Source organism: Lytechinus variegatus, chromosome 11, assembly GCF_018143015.1.
Source record: "Lytechinus variegatus isolate NC3 chromosome 11, Lvar_3.0, whole genome shotgun sequence".
Taxonomy (NCBI): domain Eukaryota; kingdom Metazoa; phylum Echinodermata; class Echinoidea; order Temnopleuroida; family Toxopneustidae; genus Lytechinus; species Lytechinus variegatus.
In genome coordinates this window covers 24,424,379-24,448,652 of record NC_054750.1, presented here as the reverse complement: position 1 = coordinate 24,448,652, position 24,274 = coordinate 24,424,379, and the positions used below count along the sequence as shown (strand labels likewise).

General features: G+C 35.9%; 1 protein-coding gene across 1 annotated transcript; it reads right to left on the bottom strand.

Annotated features, from left to right (window-relative positions):
• Window positions 1-3,302: 3,302 nt before the first annotated feature.
• LOC121423711 (translation initiation factor eIF-2B subunit beta-like) lies at window positions 3,303-18,763 on the bottom strand. Its single transcript, XM_041619143.1, has 11 exons — window positions 18,616-18,763; window positions 17,604-17,810; window positions 15,701-15,755; window positions 13,359-13,418; window positions 12,073-12,219; window positions 11,479-11,538; window positions 10,636-10,769; window positions 9,730-9,790; window positions 9,196-9,255; window positions 8,878-9,014; window positions 3,303-8,358 (listed from the first exon to the last, which is right to left on the bottom strand). The coding sequence occupies exons 1-11, from the start codon at window positions 18,693-18,695 to the stop codon at window positions 8,286-8,288; spliced, it is 1,074 nt and encodes a 357-aa protein (XP_041475077.1). The 5' UTR covers window positions 18,696-18,763; the 3' UTR covers window positions 3,303-8,285.
• Between the last annotated feature and the right edge of the window lie 5,511 nt (window positions 18,764-24,274).

Genomic DNA, 24,274 nt, shown 5'->3' with positions numbered 1-24,274 from the left:
GCCACTGGCGTATGGATGGAGAAGGGGAGTTTGGCCCTTCCCATCCCCCCCAAAAGAAAAATAGCTGGCTCATGATAGATAGATGAGTCTTGTGGTCCAGTGGTTAGAGCATTGGACTCATAATCGCAAGGTTGTGAGTTCGAATCCCCACTCTGCCATTGTCTCCAATTTGATAAAAAGGCCCGAGAGTAATATCTGTCGTCTAGAAGGTCAGCCACTGTGGCTGATTAACCTGTGTATCCTAGGTAATTGGTTATATGCCAGCTTGGCGTTTACCAGCAAAATGCTGTCCTGCCGAGTTCCTATCTCTCTCTTTTCTCCATTTTACTTTGTATAAATTATCTCTTTCTCTCCTATCAAAATTATGCAATTATACATTATGCACTTAATGCATGTTTTTCTCTAGATTTTATCTTGTAAATTACCTTAATTATTTTAAGGCTAGTACAGTGATATTCTTATCCTTTCTCTTTATCTTCTCGATTCGTTAATCCAATGCTTTCTTATCCCAATTTCCTATCCTGATGAGTTTTATCATGTTATCATGTTTTTTCACTGTACATGTATCGTTATGATAAATCAAGTGATTATATCCTGAAAAAGTTTTCGATATTAATTACATTTTACTTTGGACTTTTACCCCCCCCCCCCTTATTTTTTCAGAACTCCAGTTACACCAGATCTGATAATCATATATATTTGAATTTCCAATTTCTATTGCAAGTTTATTTAAAAATACCCCTTTCATTACTGTTCAGCACCGAGGTGTTATTTTTTACTATGTTATATTTTTCCAATTTTGCAGTGGTATTTTTTTAATGCATCTCAAGACTATCTAATTAATTATTTTGGCACCCTTTTCAGTATTCCCTTTTTGTATAATAACTAACGAAAAGAGTATAAGATCCAAAAACAAGATCTATCGAATTTTCAAAATTTTCAATATTTTGTGTAATAGTATTTATATATCTTTATTTATGTCTTGGGAGCGGCATGTGTGGGGGCTCATGCCTTCGGGCAACAGTGATGAATTTCGCTTTTGTGCTCCCTGACCCACATGCCGTTCCCGCATTTCTTTGCATGTTAATGTACTGTAAATTTTCTTATGTAATGTGTATGTATTTTTTATATTGGTCAAATAAATAATAATAATAAATAAATAAAACAGAAGTTCCAAGATCAAGAAAAACTGAAAAAATGAAATGAAGGAAAGGGGATAAACTATGACAAAATTTTCTTGTGTTATGTCAAAATCTATCACGAAATTATATATTTCATTTAAAAAACAAAGATTTTAAAAAAATAGTCGCTCTCTTGCGACGTCTTTGTAGTAAATGTACCAAATACGCTATCTCCTGCCCCCTCGATTTCAAGTGACTAATCGAAAATAATTCATTTGATTTACAGAGACAAGATGAGGTAATGGAGACACAAAACCTGCTTTCAATAATAATAGTTTTCTTAAACAAAATTTTAATGCCATGGGTCTTATTAGCAAGAGGACAGCATTATCAGTTAAATGGGAAAATAATAAAAGCCAGTTGATGTGTGTCCTCAGGGTTTCAATGATGGTACTTGATCCAATTAAATTTGATGCAATTCGATGTTTTCTCAAATTGGACTTTGCTGTCTAATATACAGCCCCCTTGACGATTCGACCGCCTAATAATTCGATCCGCTGGTTACCCCACCCATATCCCTTACACTAATAACTATTATTTGGACACACACCGTCCTCATCACCGTGATTCACAGGAAAAGCATGTGGAACATTAACTTCAACAACCCAAGGACACTTAAAATGACGAACAGGTGAAATAGATGGACTGTCCCGAGACAGATACGAAGCAGGACCTGGTCTTGGGAAGACGAATTCTCGGCGGGACGAGGTGCCTGGGATGACCTAATTTCACGTCATGATGATGAACGTCTTTTTATTGGTCGCGTCAGACAACTCCGCCCCAGTCTCCCGAAAGGTCTAATATTACCCCCTTTAGAATATTTAAGGGGAAATAGGTTGCTTGCATGAATCATAGGCCTTATCGTATACATAGAACTAGGACAATCGGATCATATTGTTAAACGAACATTAAAGGAAACATAATTCACTTTAATTCATACTCAAGGTTTCAAGGGAAGCATCCCTCCATAACCAGTAGGGCGTTAACTAAAATAATATTTCCCCTGTGTTTACCATCAAGAATCCTCTGAACAGTCATATCTGGACTGAATTACATGTATAATTGTAATTGAATAAATGAATGAAATAGAATCAATCGTACCTGCGCGCTGTCCAGGGCCCCGTCTTACAAACAGTTACAAGTGATCCAATCAACCTCGTGGAAATCCATCAATGTCATAATTTTTCTTCATGAAATTTGCATCTTTGTAAACAAAGAGAAGCACACTAAATCTTCAAGAAAGCTATGAATCTATGAATACACACTATATCTAGAAAACATTTTGAACAAACATGTAGTTTAGATGTTGGTATTGCTGGCTTTCCATAGTTCGGGTTGATTGGATCAATCGTAACTCTTGGAAGATGGGCTCAGATCTATTGAAAATGAATAGTCGTTGGAATAAAAATGAGGCAAAGGAGTAATAAAGTATTTGGGTATTGAAAAAAACCTCGTGATTAGTGATGAACCAAAAATATGTACTGTGTTTGATTATTTTCGCAGGTTCATTTCATGAGAATAGCCCTCATACACATTGATTTACATATTTTGTAGACCTTCTCAATGATGAGGGGGGGGGGGGCATGCATACAAAATAAGGAGGTCATTTAATTCCACCATCTCCTTTCTGCAGCACTAAACCAAGAATGAACAAACTTGAAGTACTTCTCTTTCGATTACCATTATCCAATGTAAGCCTTATTTTAATATGGAGGTAAATAATATGTGTAGATTTTATTTCAGAAACCAAAAGGTGTATTTATACATGTAGATGATATTTTTTTACATTTACTAAGACCTTTCACTTCATATTGAGATACTCCTCTCTGTCTCATCTCTCTCCCTCACACTCTCCACCCCCACCCCCCTCTCGCTTTTTCTCTCCTTTCTCTTTTTCTTTCCCTCTCTCCTCCCTCTCTCAGCCCTTTCTTTTAGTTCTCTCAAACTTTTCTGAATTTTTTATTACTCACTATTTTTTTACAGAATTTCCCAGATATGTTCACAGTACCCTAATATTTTGGTAGTGATTGTGGTAATTGGCAATTGTGGTGTATATGGGGTGGGTCAACATCTCAGTATGAGTGTGAGTGATAAAAGATAATAAATGTAATCAGTATCCAATGAAACACAAGTTTCCTTTTATATTGCAAAATCAATTTTTGCCTTTGCTGTTTCCACTCCTAATAGCAAATTCAATTCACAAAACGACTTTCAATGTGATATATATTCACCGACGAGAAAAAAGTAAGGATATGTTAAACAAGATCACCCTGATGTCCAGGTACATTAGTATCAATGAAAGCCAATTGGTTTTCCTCTGGAGAAGAAGATCCTACCGAAGGAAAGGCCTTTATAATGAAGTCTCTATCGAGGTTTAATATCACGGGACATTAAGTATTGGAAATTTATTGAAATGATATTAGATGACAGCATAACCTATACAAATTCACAACTCTTATTCGATAGAATGTTATCAAAGCGTCATCAATATGTTCCTGTTGTTTTCCTCCTTTTATCATTACCAATTTAATATCAATGACTTTCTCTTCAAATGTGCAAATAGTAACTGATTTGTTTCCACTTTCCACTGTCATATTATTCTTGAACAGTGCATACATTCAATAAAGAAAATGTTATTTCAAATAAAGGTTAAAACTAAAAGATCACAATCCTTGCATCACATGTAGCTCTGGGGAGCGTTTCATGAAAGGACTTGTCAGATGTTTTATCCGACAAGTCCTGTTTTATCCGACAATTACCATAGTAACAGTGTCTCTCAGCCAATCAGAATCAAGCAAAGTTGTCAGATCTGACAACTTGTCAGACAAAAATGTTGATGAAACACTCCCCTGAAGTTATGTTTGGTTTGTAACCAAGCCTCCAAGAGAGAGCAAATGCCAAACATGAATCATAATTCATATACTAAAACCCATTGCATTACCTGAAATCTGTTGAGGAAGAGGGTTTTCCAGTCTAACGTTTGATTAAAATTATTGAGCTAAGTGATATCATGAGCAAATTGACTTCCTATTACTTAAAAGGCCTAGTCTGGAACAAAGTGAAATATCTAAAGGAATGCTCAATAAATACAATGCAATCACATATATAATCTTACTCGAATGAGGACATTTAGTATATCATATTACAATGTGATCTTTCAGTTTCCTCTTTGAAAGGTCAGCCAGACAAATACACAAGAGAGCAAACCTCTACGACTAAATGAGAAAATGGTTCATAAAGCATTCATACTTGCCCAAGATGAGTATTCCAAAAAGAAAACAATTTACAGGAAAAAAATTGACTTACATGATCAAATAAAAATAGCTAATTACACAGATAATTGAAATACAAGAGATATCGTTCTCCAAAATCGGTGATTAGAGGGAAGATTTGCAAAAAAATTATATCTTACAGATGACGAACTACTTTCACTCTTGTACATTTCTGTGCCAAGAATGGCACCAGGTTAATATAAATACATTGGCATGTATATATACATTTGCATTTTTTTTGCATCTCTGTATTGTGTATAATTATTTCGACATCTTATTAGATACTAGGAGTGCCCTCCACCCAGTTGAATACTGTAACAGTGTGACTTCTATGTAACCTTTTGTGGCCGAGTTAATAACAAAAAGGTTAGAACGCCATCTTCAGCAAGACATCTTGAGTTTTCATGACAGGTAAAATGCCTGATTTCCCAAAGAAAAGGAATAAAGACAAATAAAGAAACACTCCCGTAACAAAAGATGTCTAAAGAGTCTTAATTGATTGGCTGCAGCTACAGTGAAACCTTCTGGATGTTATTCTTCAAAGATGACAAGATGTCAGATGACAATTCAGAAAGGGGCCTGCAGTACCAGCAGTTGGAATGGCAGTTTCGCTCATTGTTTATGTTGTGTATATCATCTGTCATTTTTTTCATGTCATAGTGCAGTCATGTGTAATTTCATCATCATAAACTTTACAAGGTCTCGAAGGAGTTGGCAGCAGGCTGCCAACAAACTTATAAATGCCCGTATTGACAAAGTACATATCATAATTAGTCAATAATCAAACAAAAGAGAGAGGAAGTATAGCTATAGATAATGCATCGATGCTGCAGGAGTCTTAGCGAGACCAAAGACGCATTAAATCTGGATGATGACAGCATCACTAAAATCGAAGAGAGGAGTAACACATCGAGCTCATGAAGGAAGCTCATGACCGAATGAAGGTTCTTCAAATAGGCTCCATAAAGTCAACAACATCCAGACATTCCTCCAAACGTTCTTCATAAAAGGAGATTGAATGCAAATGGTGGGGTAATGCTCAGAACCAAGATGATCCTCGCATAGTGCTCCAAGAGATCAAGTTTTTGGAACTGGGGATCAATTAGCAGCAACCATAATGGACTGGATAAGTCTAATAACCTGCTCCCTCCAGAACCACCTGTGTTTGGAAGTTCTCTGCAATATCAACACATGGAAAAAAGAAGCTACGACCTGCTGATAGAAAGAAGGAATATAAAGAAGATAAGTTCTATCTATCTTCTGAAGTACTTGAAGGGCCAACCCTTACAACTGGTTCAAGGCTATTTATTATTAGACGATACCTAATCCTATGCTACAGCTAAGCAGGCCTTACAAAGTAGGTACAGTGATCCCGTCATCTGGTCCAACGTCTACAGAGACAAGTTGGGATCCTGGCCAAGAATCAACAAAAGAGATAGCCAAGGCCTACGAATGCCATCTGATTACCTAAAACTGTCCTGTACAGCAATGCTAACAATATGAAATCTGGCACAATTGGGTAATGAGAGGGAACATAGAAAGATCATGGCCAAACTTCCAGACCACATGGTCATAAGCTGGAGTAAATGAGTTGCTACAGGGAAAGAAACTCATAGAAATGCCTTCCGTTCATGTCAAGAATTTAGCAATTTTATCGAGGAAGAAGCCAACATCGCATGTGACCCTCTTACCTCACTGAATAATGTAAAGGAGCTGAGGGTAGAGAAGAAGCAGCGTTGGGTGCAACATCCATGTACGCCTCAAGAGATCAATGCCCAGTTTCCAAGAAAGGGAAGGAAGCAGGAGCATGTCTGTTCGCTTCGTAAGGAACACCACAAGCTAGGAATTTGACAGAAGTCCCCATCGATGGCTTTGAAAGGAAGAGCTATGTTCGAGAAAATGGACTGTGTTATGACTGTCTCAAACGAGGGCACACTTCAAGGGAATGTATCAAGAGGAGACACGCAGGTAGTGTCCGCAAAAAACAACATCCCACAGCTCATCATGAATACTGGAATAGAAGTAACCAAGAGAGAACCAGCGAGCAGATGGAGGCCCAGCCAGCCATTGACAGCTTTGGGCCAATAGAGCAACTCAGAACATCAAGTTCTCATACAACAGTTAGTCATATGACTAAATACATGCAGGCTGTAAGGTTTTCATCAGTCCTTCCAGTCTGGATATCTCAGGAGGACATCGTTGATGAGAGACTGATATATGCACTGTTAGACACACAGTCTGGCAACAACAATCTTGCTGGAATCTAAAAAGGAAGCCATGATCCTACATGGTTCAAAAGTAAAATCTTCTCCTTCCTACCAAGTCTAAGAAAGATGAAAGGATACCTAGCGAGAAGATTCAAGGACTAACAGTTCATGCCCACAACAGCATCAAGGTAATCAATCTTCCTGCAGCGTATACCCGAGACATTATCCCTACCAACAGGGAGCATATTCCTGTACCTGAAGTAGCAGCCTCTTTCCCTCACCTGACTGAAATTGCAGAGGAACTGTTACCACTACAAAATTATAAAATATGACTGCACTCTTGCTCTAGCTCAACGCAACATATTTTCTTCCCCTTAAGAAAATGGAACAAAATATTAGTATTCCTTTTGTTGCAGTCAACCTTTATTACCAAAAAGAGGCAAGGTCAGTGTTTACACTCAAATTTGACTAATTTGTGAGAAAAGTGTGTGCTACAATATTTACATGTTAAACTATTATCAGTAGACTGCACTAATACATACTGTACGAGTAATATTACATGTACATGACCCATCTACAAGAATTTATGTTGTTTATTGAAGTCATTACGAAGGTCAAATTCATTATACATTGTTTCTTTGATACATGGATGGACTTAATATTGAATATGGTATTCACCTGTATGAGACAAGTATTTAAGTGAGTCAATCTCTAAACATTTAGCTATTTCAGAAGTGTTCACGTTAATTCACAAAATACAAAGAAGAAGGTAATTTGAAGGGTATATATAAAGGCAGATAAAGGGACAACTGTGTTGAAATGCTGATGAGTCACACCCAAATTTTTAACAATTATGAAGATTTTATAATATATTCATGATAAAATGGACGTGAGGAAGCTGTAATTGATGACATGATCTAAATTTGAACAGTTCAGTCAAGCTTCTGGATATAAATGATTTCCATTTATGTATTTTTTATCTATCACAGTTTTCACTGAGTCAGAGAAAGAAAGAGAATTAAAGAAACACTCCTGTAAAAAAACATGTCTAAAGAGTCGTAATTGATTGGCTGCAACTACAAATATGGTGACCACTTACTACACATTTTAAAGATAATAATAATATGAAACATTAATATAGTGCTAAAGCAATGCATACTATTACCCTGGCTTCAGCAAGGATATCATGATCAGGTGAGCATTCAAGGAATTCCTTCCTACCAGGTTCCCAGTTACTACACCAGGGTGGAGAGTAGCAAATGTAGATAAATGCCTTGCCAAGTGATGCGAGTGCCATGGTGGGATTCAAATCCCGGACCTTGTGGTTCATAGTCCCGAGAGTTTACTGGGCCACATCACATCTACAGTAACAATACTTGAAATGTCAGCCATATTTCATCGGACAAGCTGTCGGATTTGACCACCACGTCATCGGATGACAACTTGCTCTTGGTTTTGAACCAGTGAGAAGTAGTCATCTCTGGTTGTAACTATGGTGACATGATGTTTATGCAGGTAGAGAGCAACACTGAATCGCATTCTCAATAGTTTGGGTTGAAATGCTGATCACAAAATTGTCCCAATTTGTACAGTTCTCATTTTTGAGATGCTCTAAAGGTCAGAGGTCATAGGTCTTGATCATCAGGGTGGTATAGCTCGCTCAGAAGTCTGTAGACGTATGATGGGGCATTGCCCCCACTGAAAACACAAATTAAAAAAAAAAGAAGAAATTGATACAAAAGGCAAAGGATATTCAAAGTACATCAACCATTATAATAAAATAGCATTTGTAAAGGCACCTTCCTTTTTCTTTTCATTGCAATTTTTATTAAATATTCCTATCAATCCCACACCCAGACAAGGTCAAGTACAACTGTGTTATTTTGCTCTATTTAATTTCTTGACAGGGGAATTTACCCTCTCTTCCCCTCTCCTTCCACTGAGTATTTGCATTCTTGCACATGCAATATCAGGATCAATATTCACTCTACATTAGAACACATATATGTATGGATTGCTGATTGCATGCACGTGCAAAAATCAGATTTGGATTTTGTAATCCACCTTTTATATATTGTACAGGGGAAGGACTTTAGAACAATTTTTTTTCTTGAGTAGATATACAGAATAAAAATGCAAGAAAGTGATGAATAGTTTAATGTTTCATTGGAAGAAAATTCCCAATATCCTCATCAGAATATTATGGAATCTACTTACATGTTTGATATGAAGAGTGTGACTAGCTCTGGAGGTACATAGTCAAAAACAGGATTGTAGATATGAACCTTGGAGAGTAACTCCCCATCGGAATAATCTAAGATCTCTTGTGGTGACTCGAACTTATTGAATGCATCCTGAAAAAAAAGTAGAAAGGTTTTTATTTCCAATAGTTTTGCCAAAAGAGCATTTGGAAATTGATCATTATTGTTAGAATCATTGATTTTTTAGATGTTTTTTATTATGTTGGTTCAATAAAACACATGATAAAAAAAAAAATTATGAAAGGCAGGAATAACAAAAGAGATTGCGACTTACCTGATCAATACTACAGAGGTATTCTGGTGACAGCTTGAACATCGGTGTGCATACTATCAACTGATAAAACAAATAAAATACATGTAGTACATTAGAATACATGCACAACTCTTACTTCAACGCAGGGTGTCACACATTTTTACTTATACACAACAAATTGACGGAGTGATTTTCCATTTTGCTTCAAATGTACATGTATGTCACTAATTATAACTGCTGAGAGCTTGTTTGTAATTTGTGATAGGCATAGAAATGGAAAGGAAACAAAATGAAAACCAAGGAAAAATTAAACAAAATCGAGGGAAAAATATGCAAGTAGTGTATCAATGAATCTAAACAGAGTGAGCAATAACATCAAATGAAAAATTACTATCTCTGTTATTTTCCATAGTATGGAGAAAGTTTCTTGATAACTGTCATTATTTTCTAAACCAAGTGCACAGAGAAGATTTAGCTTCTTTTCCTTATCTTTTCAGAACTTTACTCAGAGTGATACTGCAAATGAGAAAAGTATTAAAATCTTTCAAAACTTACCGGTACTGAATGATGCTTAGCTGCTAATGCTAAGGCATGAGTGCCTCCAATAGCCTTCAATCTGAAATGATAATATATCATAGGAAATGACAAGTATTAACGCAGACCTTCAATATATTAATCAAATATACCACGCTGAGAAAGCATAGTAGAGAATTTTTACTTGCGGATGGACTGGCAATCATTACATTTTTGTATAGTTGATCCATCCAATGATAAAAAAAATACATTCACCATTTCCACTCTAGTCTTATTTTCAAATAAAAGCCAGGCATACATGTTTTTTTTTTTTTGTATCTTCCCTTTGAAAAAGAAACACAATTCTAGTTTTAGCTACTCTTAACCCATTCCTGGCTCCGTTGAACATGGTTACTGCCCACCCAAAGTTAATGCACATTATTCATTATTCATCCAGAAAGATCTGAATGCATACAAGGCTTACAGTGTCAGATCATGCCTCTCTGATCCCTTATTAAGCAAACTGATTTTCTACGCAATATTAAACTTTCTTTCAATGCTCATCCTCAAAACATTATTTAACAAGCAATTAAGTACCCAATCTTCCCTAGAAAACTTTTTTTTAATCCAAATATACACATACATATAGATATGAGGAATAGACAGCCAAGTAATATGAACACTCTTAAGACATGCCAAATCAACATTCCAATGAACACTTAAGACATTCCAATCAAGTGTCAAATATTACTTATTTTCACAACCACATTAGTGAAGTCCAAATCTTTTCCTCACATGAATGTTATGTTTGATGATTTTAATTGTGAATATTTACAATGTTTTTGTTTATTTAATATGTAGCACCTTTCATTAGAAAGTGCACATAAGAAATACTTATCATTATTACTATTATTATTATTTCCAGATGATTAAAATCAACTAGCATACCCTCCATTTGCCATGACTGTGTGTGTTCCAATGATGACCTTGTTCACCCGCGACATCATAGCAAAGACGGCCGAGTCAGTGATGACCGTCGTCTCGATTTCGTGCTTGGCTAGTGTAGTGGCTAACTCGTGTCCCTATAATAAATGGAAAATTAAAAAAAAAAAAAAAAATTAGTTAAACATCTGGATAACCATGTACTGATGTAACGTGCGCAGTTTGTTAAATTCTTGAATCAAAGAAAAAGTTTGAATAAAATTTTTGAAAATGAGCGAAGAAAATGAAGATTAGAAAAGCAGAAAAAGTGGGGAATATAACTTCTCTAAAATTCTGAAATCTTACAATGATGAGGCATTCACAAAACTTAAATATACAACTACATTATTCATTAATAAAATTGCCCCTTCTTTCAAGAATGAACTTTCAAACTGATCTCATTATTGGTAGAAAAAAAAATCTGTATTTCGGGGAAAACCAAAGTTGCTATACATTCATAAATATCTTGTCATCTTTTAGATTAATACAAATAGCATGAAAGTGATAAAGGATTAATCATTCAAACTCCCAATTCTATTTCATTTACTTGCAATCAACACATTCTATGCATGTGTGACATCCATTATCGTTTTGAAGAAACAGGATGAAACAGATTTTTTACAAAAAAAAAAGGAAAACTGGTAATTCTTGGTTATGGTTTTCATTGAAGTAAAACAACCATGCGTAAAGAGACTATGATCACTGAATACAACAAGCTATATCATTTAACATTATCAACTAATTAACTCAAATCATAAAAAGTAAATCACTCCATGCAATATCACAAATAGGGGGAATGCCAAGTCTTACCTTATACAAAGGAGAACACTCTGCAACTATTACATGGAATTTCCTTTTTCTAGCTGCATTCTGTCAGAAACAAATAAAAGATAAATAATGAATTACACTTAATAAGCACATAAATCAATCATGATTTCTTAAAAGTTTTCTTCAAAAAATATCACAAAGGACAAAATACAATTTCCAGTATTCCTAAATACCAATAACATCCTCAGAATTTACAAAACATGAACAATCTGATACCTAGCATGAAAAGATTGACAAACAAGATGTAGGAGAGGACAACCAATTCCTGCAGAAAATGGCTCACAGGGGTGAAGGTATATGTAAATGGAGAGTTATTTGGGACTTAGGGACTAAGTCAATACTAAGGTCAAATATGCCTTTTCTCTATCTATTAAATATGAGAACAACAAAAAAATTCATGATGTATACTTCACATCTACTTTAAAAGGAAATCTGAAATTATGTTGTTTCACATTTGTAAAGCACTTTGAAACATTTTGTATTACACACTCTAAAAAGGAAAGACATTATTACATGTATATCGTTATTATTAATCTGTCAACGTATGTCTGGAAATCAAAATGTGAATATACTTACAAGAAGGAATGCCTCTAATGTTCTTGATTTTCCCAGTGTCATGATGACCTCATTAGAATGGATATGTTCCAATGATTGACTAGCAATAGCTTCTGCACTTCCCTCTAGTTCTGATAACAACTCATTAATACTCTCTATTACTCGACCCTATATTGGTTTCAAGAATTGCGAAAGAGTGAAGGAGAGGTAGAGAGGGGCAATGAGGGAGACAAGGGAGCAAAAAGAGAGAGAGAGAAAATGAAAGGGAGACAGTCGGAAACAGAGAGAGAGAATGGAGCATAATGGAGAAAGACAAAAAAACAAGGAAGATGAAGAGAAAGGAAGAGACAGAATGTAAAACTCTGTTCTGTAAAAATACATTATTCTAAAGTAATTGACTGTCACACTAATGCAACTTTTTAGGTGCTCATCCACTCTGGAAAGTGCTCAGGTGTTACATGTAATTGTCATAATCAACATGGCTTGAGAGCAGACACCACCCAGTTTCACAAGCATTTCAAGGAATAAATATTCCTTCCAGATACTTCTCGTAATGATAGAAAAAGACAATGGGGCACATGATTTTTAGAGTTGCAATCAATCGCAACTCTAAAATTCATGTGCAACTTGATTTTCAACCAATCAACAGTGCGCATTTGGGACTTGCGACTGATTTTTTGGCTTGCGTTTAAACGCAAACTCTTTCTGCAACGGGCCCCTGGGGCAGAAAGAGTTTGCGTTTAAATGCAAGCCAAAAAATCAATCGCAAGTCCCAAATGCGCACTGTTGATTGGTTGAAAATCAAGTTGCACATGATTTTTATAGTTGCGATTGCAGATTGCACAGCAAAGTACATCAGGGCCCCATCTTACAAAGAATTGCAATTGATCCGATCAATCGCAACTATGGAAAGCCAGCAAAGTCAACATATAAAATGCATGTTTGTTAAAAATATTGTCTAGACATGAACGTATATCCATGAATTTGTTGATTTCTTGACAATTTGGTGCATTCTCCTTGGTTTACAAAGGACATTTTGCAAATTTCCTGTCGAAAAAATTATAACACTGATGGATTTCCATAGAGTTACGATTGATTGGATCAATCACCCCATCTTTGTAAGATGGGGCCTAGGTGTGGGTCTTCTTAGCCCCGCCCCCCTCATTCAGAAGGGTCACTACCTCTCATATATAATTGTAATTTTAAATTATTTTTTTACTAATAAAGCATCAGAAGCATTGCAATGTTGTTAGACAGCAATCACTCTTCTTTACTCAGCTTCCAAACTTCTTACAAAGTATACTTACCTTTAAATTTGTACAAGGTTTGCTGAAATCCTCTACTTGACCTTCAGCAAGAAGCTTTTTCTGTAAAAAAAAAAGAGGGGAGAAATAGAACTTTTTTTAATTACGAACATGAATACTTAAATTTTGACGAGCACAGCAATCTATCTATGACAGATTTAGAAGAACAGAATGTTTAACTTCAAAAGAGATGCGGATAAACTTGTTTGTCATTACTAAAAGGATTGCTTTAACAACATGTAAGGCTGCTTTATGACTGCCTCCCAAAGCAAATCCCATGGCCAGGATTTGAACCCAGAACCCGTTGATTGAACAGACGCACCAGACAGTAATCATTGATTAAAAAAAAGCTGGATGGAATTTGTTTATATTGGCCGCCACACATGCAACCTTGAAGCTACAGGGAAAGTACCCCATCACACTACTAATAGTATATGGGACCATACCAACACGTAAAGCCCATCTCACAATGTGCAATTTTTACTAAATCACATTTTTTATGGAATATGAAAGTTCCAAAGAGAAAAAGTACTTTATTTAAAGTTTGGCACAATGTTCAAAATAATGAAATCCCCGGGGGGCCACTTCCATTCACGAGTGGATACCATGCGCGACCATGGGGTCTCGAAAAGCACCCTAAACACGTAATTTCCATATTCTGAAAATGCACCCCTTAACAAGTATTGGCGTGTGAAACACTACCCTTAACAAGTATTGGAAACAAAACGATACTCTTGGCAAATATTCCCTGAAATGAACCCCTAAACAAGTACAGGAATGTTTTATTGTTACGGGTCCTTCGGTCGTTGGCTTTACCTTATTTGGTTTAGTACGACCAAGAGGTGATATCTCCTTGGTACGACCTCACCTTCTACACCTCGCACAAATAAGACTCTAAACACGTAATTGGGGCAAAAGGACATCCTTTATAAAACATTTTAATTTTGTTTTACCATCCCTGCAAATTCAACCCTAAACACGTAATTTTCCTAGCGAAATAGATACCCTTTTTTCATTATTTTTGTGTTTTTGACACCCTTATCACGTTACGTACGTAACGTGCCCTATCGTGAAAAGGACATCCTTTTTACGTGTTTTTTTGGTCGCGCATGGTATCCACTCGTCAATGTAAGTGGCCCCCCCGGGATGAAATCATAATTTTGCTTTGCGGCAAGGCCCCGTTGTTGGAATACAGTCCAAATCGACTTCAATAATAATAATGATAATTAAGATCATTTATATAGCGCTTATCACAAAGAATGTCTCTAAGCGCTTAAGGAAAATAAATAGGAAGACAAGACATTTCAGCTAAAATTAAATTATACATTATCAAGTCGCAGCCAATGATGATGTCATTACAATTTAGAATTGAATTTGCTTTTATTCCTACATTGAGGTTTGAACTACAGTACATTGAATTTTGATTTCAGTATTCTGACCTCGGATCGGTAAGATTTTATTGGTTTGAATGTTCATGTCCAATTATGATTTCTATGAAAATCGTATCGCAACGAATCGCATAATGTGAGCCGGGCTTTAGAAACAATACGCACAAGCAAGAGAAAAAAACAGTGGAATTTTGTACACACCCGACCTAGGAGTACCGTAAGGGCACTAGTATTCAACCCGTTTGGAGAGTTTCCTCAAATATATAGAAACATAGAATTTACCTGAATTTCAGACCTGTCTTATTTCTAAGAGCAAATGCTGGTTATTCTTTTTCCGTTATTTTTTTCTTCAACCAGTCGACTGTGTGCGCGGGCGATCGAATTATACGGCGACGGTTTTTTGCACTAGTATTCAACCCGTCTGCACTAGTATTCAACCTAGCGATGAAAGATGGTCCTGTCTCTCAATCTGCCCTTGTCCCATCCGACTATGGACTAGACCATTTGAGATGAGACCAAACAGGGAATTAATCAAAGCCAGAGACTTACAAAGATCTAGATCTAATTTACCAATATAAACCCTTTTGAGATTTGCTATCTATCCTCACTAGGTTGAATACTAGTGCAATTCAGTGCAAAAGGCCATCGGCGCATAATTCGATCCTACGCGCATACAGTCGACAGATTGATAAAGAAAATACCGACAACAGATTACCCTGGAAATAACAAAGGTATGAAATTAAGATAGTTTCCATATTTCTAAATATTTTTGGAAATATTTCAAAATCTTTGAATTATGCCGGGTTGAATACTAGTGCCCTTACGGTACATTAAATTGGCCTCATAAGAGTGAATTGAAGCTCTATCCAGCTTTTCGATATTGATGACTGTATTGCTTATAATGGATATCAGTTTTTTAAAAAGGGTTCCTGTTTTTAGTTTTCTTATCGTACTTACATGAAGAGACTCTTGAGGATCACTAGAAGAATCTACACCCTGGCCTTTGATGATACTGTCAGAAAATACAAACAAAACAATAGTCTTGGTCTTAATTCTGAACTTGGGTTTAATTTAAACTGTGGTCTAAAGTTGAGGTTTCACTATGGATAGCCAATTGAGACAGGTATTTCTCATAGTATTAAGTTCAATTTGTCAGTTAATTGACTAACAGAGAATAATTACTTAAATAACACAAAGATTATGCTAACGTTGATATTTTTCTATTAGTCTATGTTATCTTTTGTACAGGTATATTGATCATTAGTTTATATTTACCTTCTATTAAATACAGACAGTGACTTTACACTTGATGCCATGTTAACCAACTGCTTTTAAGTGATCACATACAAATCAGTTATTAAAATGTAATTCTTTAATGAAGTTATGTATTAGCATGAATTTTTATTCTTTAATTCTTATTTCAGTACCCACACTACATGAGTTTTGCTCTGGTTTTGCAGCATCACTAGTGAGTGATTGGTTACGATGGAAATCTTGTCTGCAGTAACAGTATATTCGAATAATTAAATTTCTTCCCAACTTGTATACTGTTCCATATTGATCCCTCCTAAAAAAGGGTAGGAAATCATTTTTATCTTTTAGGCCCTACTTTGGGGGGCACATTGAGGGACACCTTGGGTGGTATTCTGAACATTGTCTTTTCTCCATATTTTATCTTTTCTCAGAGATATGACAAAATTGGTATTCTGGTGGATGTCATAACTTTTGTCACAAAACTTGTCATTATTTTTTTTTTGGGGGGGGCGCACCAAAAATATGCAGCTTTAAATGCGTGTAATCATTTCATACAAGCAAAAGATATGACAAAAGTTATGACAGGGGGGTAGCAGCCATAAATTTTGTCATATCTTTTAGTACCAAATATCTCGATACCCTGCCGACTGAATAACAAAGCATATAATGATATTATTTAGATTAGATTGTGGTATTAGTTTCACTCATCATCCATGACAATTTTCAATATTATATTTTCATGCTACAATTAGTTTAGGCCCTACATATTAATTCCTCCTTTTTTTCTCTGTTTTCCTTCTTTTTCTACTTCTCTGAAATCCTTCACAGCTCCCTGTCTCTCTTTGTAATTAAGCGCATCGATATTCGCGTAGTTGTGCGATGCCAGCAATTGTATTAGGGATACGCCCTTCCTATTGACTAGAATGGCTCCCACTGGGAACTAATGATGATTTTGATTGGTTTGCTTCTGAAAAGATGGGCGGGAACTTATAGAGATATGACAGGGAAAAGACAATGTTCAGAATACCAATTTGTGACAATCATAGCGGTGTCACATCTCTGAGAGAAATGACAAAATCTATTACAAAAGTTATGACAGTGTTCCAGAATACCACCCCTGAATTTTGGGGGCTCTTTCTTTCAAGGGCTTTGTTTTCTCAATGAATAATTATGTTGCACATGCACATCTCATTATTCTGCTGAATGTAGAATATGGATTTTCTAAATGTTCTTGGATATTGTTTTCGGCAGATCTTGGGGCAATTTAAGAAGAGAAGCTTGCCCAAACAATCCATTTTGCAAATTTCAGGGCAAATTCGGTTGTGAGAGCGAAATCGCCGGTCACCCTCATGTTTTTCCCTACAATGCTCCTAAAATCATGGTACCTATGGAGAGCTACCAGGTATGTGCCAATCGGCTACCAGATATATTAAATCATTAAAGTTCTATCCTAGGGCCTGTAACACAAAGCGTAGCAATGATCATACAACATTTTTATACAATTGATTGCATTGACTACAATGTACAATCAATCTTAAAAATCAAGTACACAATTAATCACTAACCATTGTGCTACAGGCCCCTAGATCATTACCCCCAGACTCACCTTGCATACTCCTCCCTGATGATCTTGAGTACCCTTCTCACCATGTTACCCACGGAGGACTCAGCAGGTTGAGCACTGGTTATCCTCTTACCCTCCTGCCTGATCAGCCCCATCAGCTCCCCGGCGTGCGCCCATCGGCTACCGGATATGATCTTCCTGATCAGGGAGAGGGTGCTATGGGCTACATCATAGGACCCCTTCACACTCCTACATACATGTAGATCCAGGATAAGACATTAAACAAATGGTTAGCTTTGAGCTAAATAGTGCAGGCATCCTATTGTACACAAAACGGAGTAAAATAAACTGTTTCGCACTCCTTCATACGTCCAGTAGAGAATGAATCCAACATTAAACTAGAAAACAATATATTGAAATCATCCAAGTGTCCAAAAACAGGGTATTGAGATAGAGATAATATAGAATTAGCCTCCACATTTCATTGGGTTATTTTACTTGTCTTGACTTATTTTGCCACTATTTACTCTGTTCTTGTCTATTCCTGAAAAAACCTTACATGTACCAGTAGTCATTATTACTTAATATGATGCTCGAGTTCTGACCATTGCTCAATGGAGTATCACATTCGATATAACCACAATGTAAAGATAGTTTTAATAAAAACAGTACAATAGAAAAGAAATCAATGAAAGTTTAATAGTATTCTGGACATCAAAAAATCTCATAGCTATGATTTTGTTGACACTTTGAATTTTGCATCACCACAAGCAAGCTGCTCCTTCCTCTAAACTGCCTTTAATTAAAAAAAAAACAAAGATTTCAATGTACTTTCACCATGCTCGTATGAAAATCTATACATTCATTGTCAGCCCACAATGAAAGGAAATTTACGGAATTCACAAAACACAGTATGAGGGAGCAGTTTTCAGATGATGTCCCTGATTAAAAAGAAACTTCCAAAATATAATTGTTTCTTTATAGATTTTAACCAAACTTTTATTAATTTCAGTTTTTTATAACGAGCCTCCCCTTTACAGGTGGATCATCTTACCCCTGCTTTAGATCAGCAATAAAAGCATCAATCTGCTCAGTCAAGCTACTTGGCAGCTGGGCCTTACTGTCACCAGGCATGGCGGATAAAACAGGCCAACCAATTCGTTGGTACTAGATGAAAAGTAAACTCTGCAAAAAGAACATATATAAAAAGTTAAGGAGAATTAATTATTTTTCTTTAAGTAATAACAAGAGCAGGTTCTGGCACAATTGCATAAATATTATTGATATCATCCACAAGATCACAACATATCAATAGTATCAATAAAAGACCAATGACTCATGAGTATCATCTAGGTTGAACTCTCATGGTAAGATCACATCATGTTAAAAGACCAAATTTGATCCAAATATCATAACAAGCATACTATTCTATTTACCAACTGTCACAATACCTTAACTAATCAATGCAAGGGAAATACAAATGCAAATGTGGGCACAAATACTTTTTTTTTATAACATGCTAATAATGGAGCTCTTCCACCAAAATATATGCATATATTTGCCTGAATGCTGATTGCTAACTTCACGTTTAGAAATTTCACAGGGAAAGTAGAATTTTGCATGGCAAAAATTTGAATTCTGCCCTTCCTGTGCACACATGATACTCTCATTCTTTGAACATGGTTATGATATAACATGATATAGGCACAATCCCTTGCTCAACTGTGAAGAATAAGGAGAGTAAACACATGTTAGAGAATGACTGTTAATCACTAGAAGCCTCCTGGCTAGGCTGACTATGGTCTAGAGTAGACCTAGTCTGTTACTTGTGCAAAACAAAAAAATCAAAATCAGAATTTCATTTGATTTTGAACATTTTTGTACAAAAACATGGCTGAAATTTAGATGATCGATTGTTGGAAATGATTAGAGGCCTCCATATCTGTTCTGTTTCTGTTTATGGTAACTCCCGTAGGAACTCGGCTGGACAACATTTTGCTGGTAAACGCCAAGCTGGTATATAACCAATTACCTTGGAAACATTTTACGTCTAGGTTAATCAGTCATAGTGGCTGACGTTATAGATATCACTCTCGTAGTCTTGAGGACTCCATGATGATATCTTTTTAACAAAATTTGACATTCATCATGGAGTCTTGAATCCCTGTCCATATAGCCATAAGAGAACCAGATAAACAAAGATGGATTCCCCTAGGAAATCCATCTTTTTTACTAAAAATCATGTAATTGGTCGTGATTTTATTTATCTCTACACCTTCCTACACCTAATGCGTAGGAAGGTTTAAAAAACAGGCAAATAAAAAGTTGAAAAATAAAGGTTTCTTCCCAGACCAATGTCGCGTAGACCCCTCGATCCACATGTAAACAACGCAAATACAATGGCGACGACCATTGAACCGCTTATGTATTACTATTACATACTTTCGATATGCAATGCCGTCTTGAAGAACAATTTATAGATTAACATATTTCACAAATATTAAAATTTCTTTCGTAATTATAAATAATCGACATGATACTGCCAATTATTTATTATCAAGAATTATATTTTATTTGTGAAATAATTTTATCTATAATTTGTTCTTCAAAACAACATCGCTAACCGGATGTGCGTCATACGTAAGTGGTTCAAGGGTCGTCATTGTATTTGCGTTGTTTACATGTGGATCGAGGGGTCTACGCGACATCGGTCTGGTAAAAAACCTTTATTTTTCAACTTTTTATTTGCCTTTTTTTTAAACCTTCCTACACATTAGGTGTAGGAAACTAGAGATAAACAAAATCACAACCAATTACGTATAATAATAAAAAAGATGGATTTCCTATGCCTGGGAATCCATCTTTGTTTACTTGGTTCTCTTATGGCTATATGGACGGGGATTCAAGACTCCATGATGAAGAAGTATATGTAAATTTTTTTTGAAAGACATCATCATGGAGTCTTCAAGACTATCACTCTCGCCAGTCTTGGGCCTTGTTATCGTGGAGACAATGGCAGAGTTGGGATTCAAACTCACAGTCACAACCTTGCGATTATGTGTCCAACGCTCTAGGCACTGGACCACCCGACCCGAGAGGCCTCCATATTACATAATGAAGAATAAATCTTGGTCAAAACTGAGCTAAAATTATTTTACTAAAATGGGAAATTTGGCCGTCAACGGAGTGCGATTACACCCGTGTAGAATCTACAATATGCTAACAGTACACAAATATGAACATATGGGACCACTTTGCAAATTCGTTAGTCGAGATAACTAAAGTCACAACAGCGTGCCAGTCTAACAGAACATAAACAATCACCTTTCAACAGCAATAACTTTCCTACTCTTCCTCTCTCTCTATCTATCTTAAAAATATTATAAAACAAGTAAAATAGTAAGAAACAAGGATACAAAACATACGGTTCCCATATTACCATACTACCGTATGCCACATATACACAGGTCTTCCTCTCGCATCCTCTTAATTCTTCATATGGTATCGGCAACGCACAGTACATGCATATGGAATGCACTTCAAATCCACAATTTGCATTAATTTCTCTCTCTTACAACATTTAAATCCATTTGATCCCGGATTTAGTAAAAACATAATCATATAAATATAACAAAAACACCAATGAAACAGCTAACTCTTAACCAATAAAATCGGAAACTGTGGCACACGAACACAATCCCCTTTTATTGGCTTTTCCTTCGTCTTCTTCTTTTTCTTCTTCTTCTTCTTCTCCTTCTTCTTCTTCTTCGTCTTCTCCTTCTCCTTCTCCTTAATTCTCCTTCTTCTTCTTGATCTCCTTCTCCTTCTTCTTCTTCTTCTTCTCCTTCTCCTTCTTCTTCTCTTCTCTTTCTACTTCTCCTTCTCCTTCTCCTTCTTCTTCTCTTCTCTTTCTACTTCTCCTTCTCCTTCTTCTTCTTCTTCTTTTTCTTCTTCTTCTTCTTCGGTTAAGTACAGTCCTATCTTTAGTCGAAAAAAGGCCGCAATCAGGAAAATACATGACATTTGGTGCAGTTGAACAAAACTAAACTATACTGCACGGTAAAAAGATGCATCTCAACTGGAGACTGGCTAACGGAGGGGAGTGCATGGTTCCAGGTGGCTCCTAAAAAGACTCAGTTGAAGGAGCCAAAACCACTGTTGTAGGCAGGACATTCCACAAGCAGATAGTATACTTGGGGAAAAGCTGTTTTGGTAGAAGAGGATTCTACAATGCTGCTGTTTGAATTGTAGGTGATGTCCTCTGGTTGGTTAGACGAGGCATACAGGAAAGGTGAATGAAACCAACATGGACCTATACTTGCTAGTTTGGTCCATGATGAAACATATAGGCCTATGAACTCCTGGTAAATAATGAAAAACGCCTGCTCGATCTGCGCTTAACATTGCCACGACAAAAGAAATTTGACAAATTACCAATTAAACATCTCAACGATTATTTACACTTTGCCCCGGGTCGCATGCACGCAGTACTTCACTGAAAACGTGCAAAATCTGACAACATATATTTCTCTCTCATTTCATTTGCCAATATATATATATACAGTGCGTATCAAAAAAAAGTTTACACTTTGAAAAAGCCCTGGGAATTAAAAAATATACAACATGTGGGTATTTTTTTCACATATAATTATGGGTTTGGGTCTCATCTATCCAATGAAAGTAAAAGTTTTGACAGAATGTTACACTTGAGTGAGCACTGTCCATTTTTGTAAAGCTCGCAGAAATCTGTTTGCGCAGAAATGCTTGTTTTCACGCTGTGTCAAGGGGAAAGGGCGAAATCAAACTAACCCTGCGAAGCATTTCTCATAAATTTCCCTAGCACTTTTAGCCAATTGAAATAAAATGGATACATTCAAGCATTTTGTAACAATTTTGCCGCCCAAATTTGAAATTTCAACACTTAGTAAGCACAACCTTTACCCCTTTTGTGCCAGCTAGATCTGAGGACATAACTGAATCTGAACAAAATTTTATATCAGACATCTCCAGCATTTTTTACTAAGTTTTTATCATTTAAAGTTGGTTTACATTTCATTTTTCATTTAATACTTGTTTCTCCACACTTTTCCCAAGCTTGGCAATGATTAACAAAATGAAAATCAAGCCTAAGCCATTTCATGTAAATCACAGCTCAGTGTAAAGCAAATATCATCACGATGGACTCGGTGTGTGGGGGAGTGGGGTGGGGCGCAATGCACTCTTCGAACTGTTTTGGGCAAGGAAACAAGTTTAAAAAGGTAAAAGATATCTTCAAATCAATTTTACTAGCTAATTTTTCACGTGTTCTTCATGATTAAGGTCTACTTTTATTCGCATAACTATTTCAAAGTTCTGCGCAAATCATTTTTCACCAACTTTTCAAAAGTAAGTGGTGCTCACTCAAGCGGAAATATTTTTCGACAGTTATATCGTCACTTGCTTAAACGGATCTGTACCAATGCTAAAATGTGGAAAAATCGTCAGGATATTACAAATATATAATTTCACAGGATTTTTTCTAAGTATAAACTTTTTTTGATACGCACTGTATATATAATGACAACGTACACATCATAGTGCAACGTTTCAACTAATGACAAAATTTTAGAAAAATGTGTTATATCCTACTCACGGGTGTCAAAATGGTCTGTGAACGGTATAGGGCTGATCCAGCCCCCCCCCCCTCCCGGGCCCCCCTTATGAATGGCGGAGCAAAAAAGGGAAAAAGCCCGGAAAAGGGGGGAAAGAAATAAAAAAAGGAGGGAAAGAGAGGGGGAAAAAAGAAAGAAAAACATGAGAGGAGGAAGACGAGTGAATAAAATCAGATGAGGAAAAGACTTCGAAAATGATTTTTTTTAACCTTTCAAGTCAATATATATACGACTTTCAATCGCGCTTCGCGTTTGCATTGCCTTTTAGGTGATTTACATATCTTGCTCAATATAAAGATTAAAAGATCAAAAAATTAAAGTCAATATACAAAACATATTTCAACTCGGAAATCGAACTTTATTATTATTTTGTTTGATTTACAAATTGATTTTCAAAAAGTGCTCTGTAAAAATCATATTTTATGGTCTGAATATGAACATTTTCTGTTCGTGCTGCGCGCTGGCAAAAAACTTTATGGAATACAGTAAGATAATAGGTACCTGACAAATCAAATTTAATTTGATTTGTCAGGCACCTATATTATTTTACTGTATTCCATAAAGTTCTCAAAACATCCATATCAGGGTCAGATTTTCAAAACGTATTAGCTAGCGCTGCATGCTCAGATTTTGATTGGTGAGTTATTATCTCAATATTAATTCTATAACAAACTACTTAAAAATCCCCATTTCATGACATTTTATCAAAAATTGATAGTTGAAAATATATTAACTCATGCATCTCATTTATAATAACAAGGTGCTTTAAATGTCCAGTTTTCAGGCCATATAAATATTAATTGATTTCGCGCTCTCATTAGGCTTATTAGATTGATAAATAAGATATCAATTTAATAATCAAATCGCTTTTTTTATTTTTTTATCGACACGTTTCATCTCGCGCCTAGGAAGAGAAATAGGGTTAGTCATCATTTGTATGTGATGATATATGTTCTAACAATGTCCCGGTCCTATTTCAATACTCAAAGTAATAATAATGGAATATATCAGCTCTTTTCTTAACTGTGATCCATATCCACCTCACAATTTTCCTATACAAAG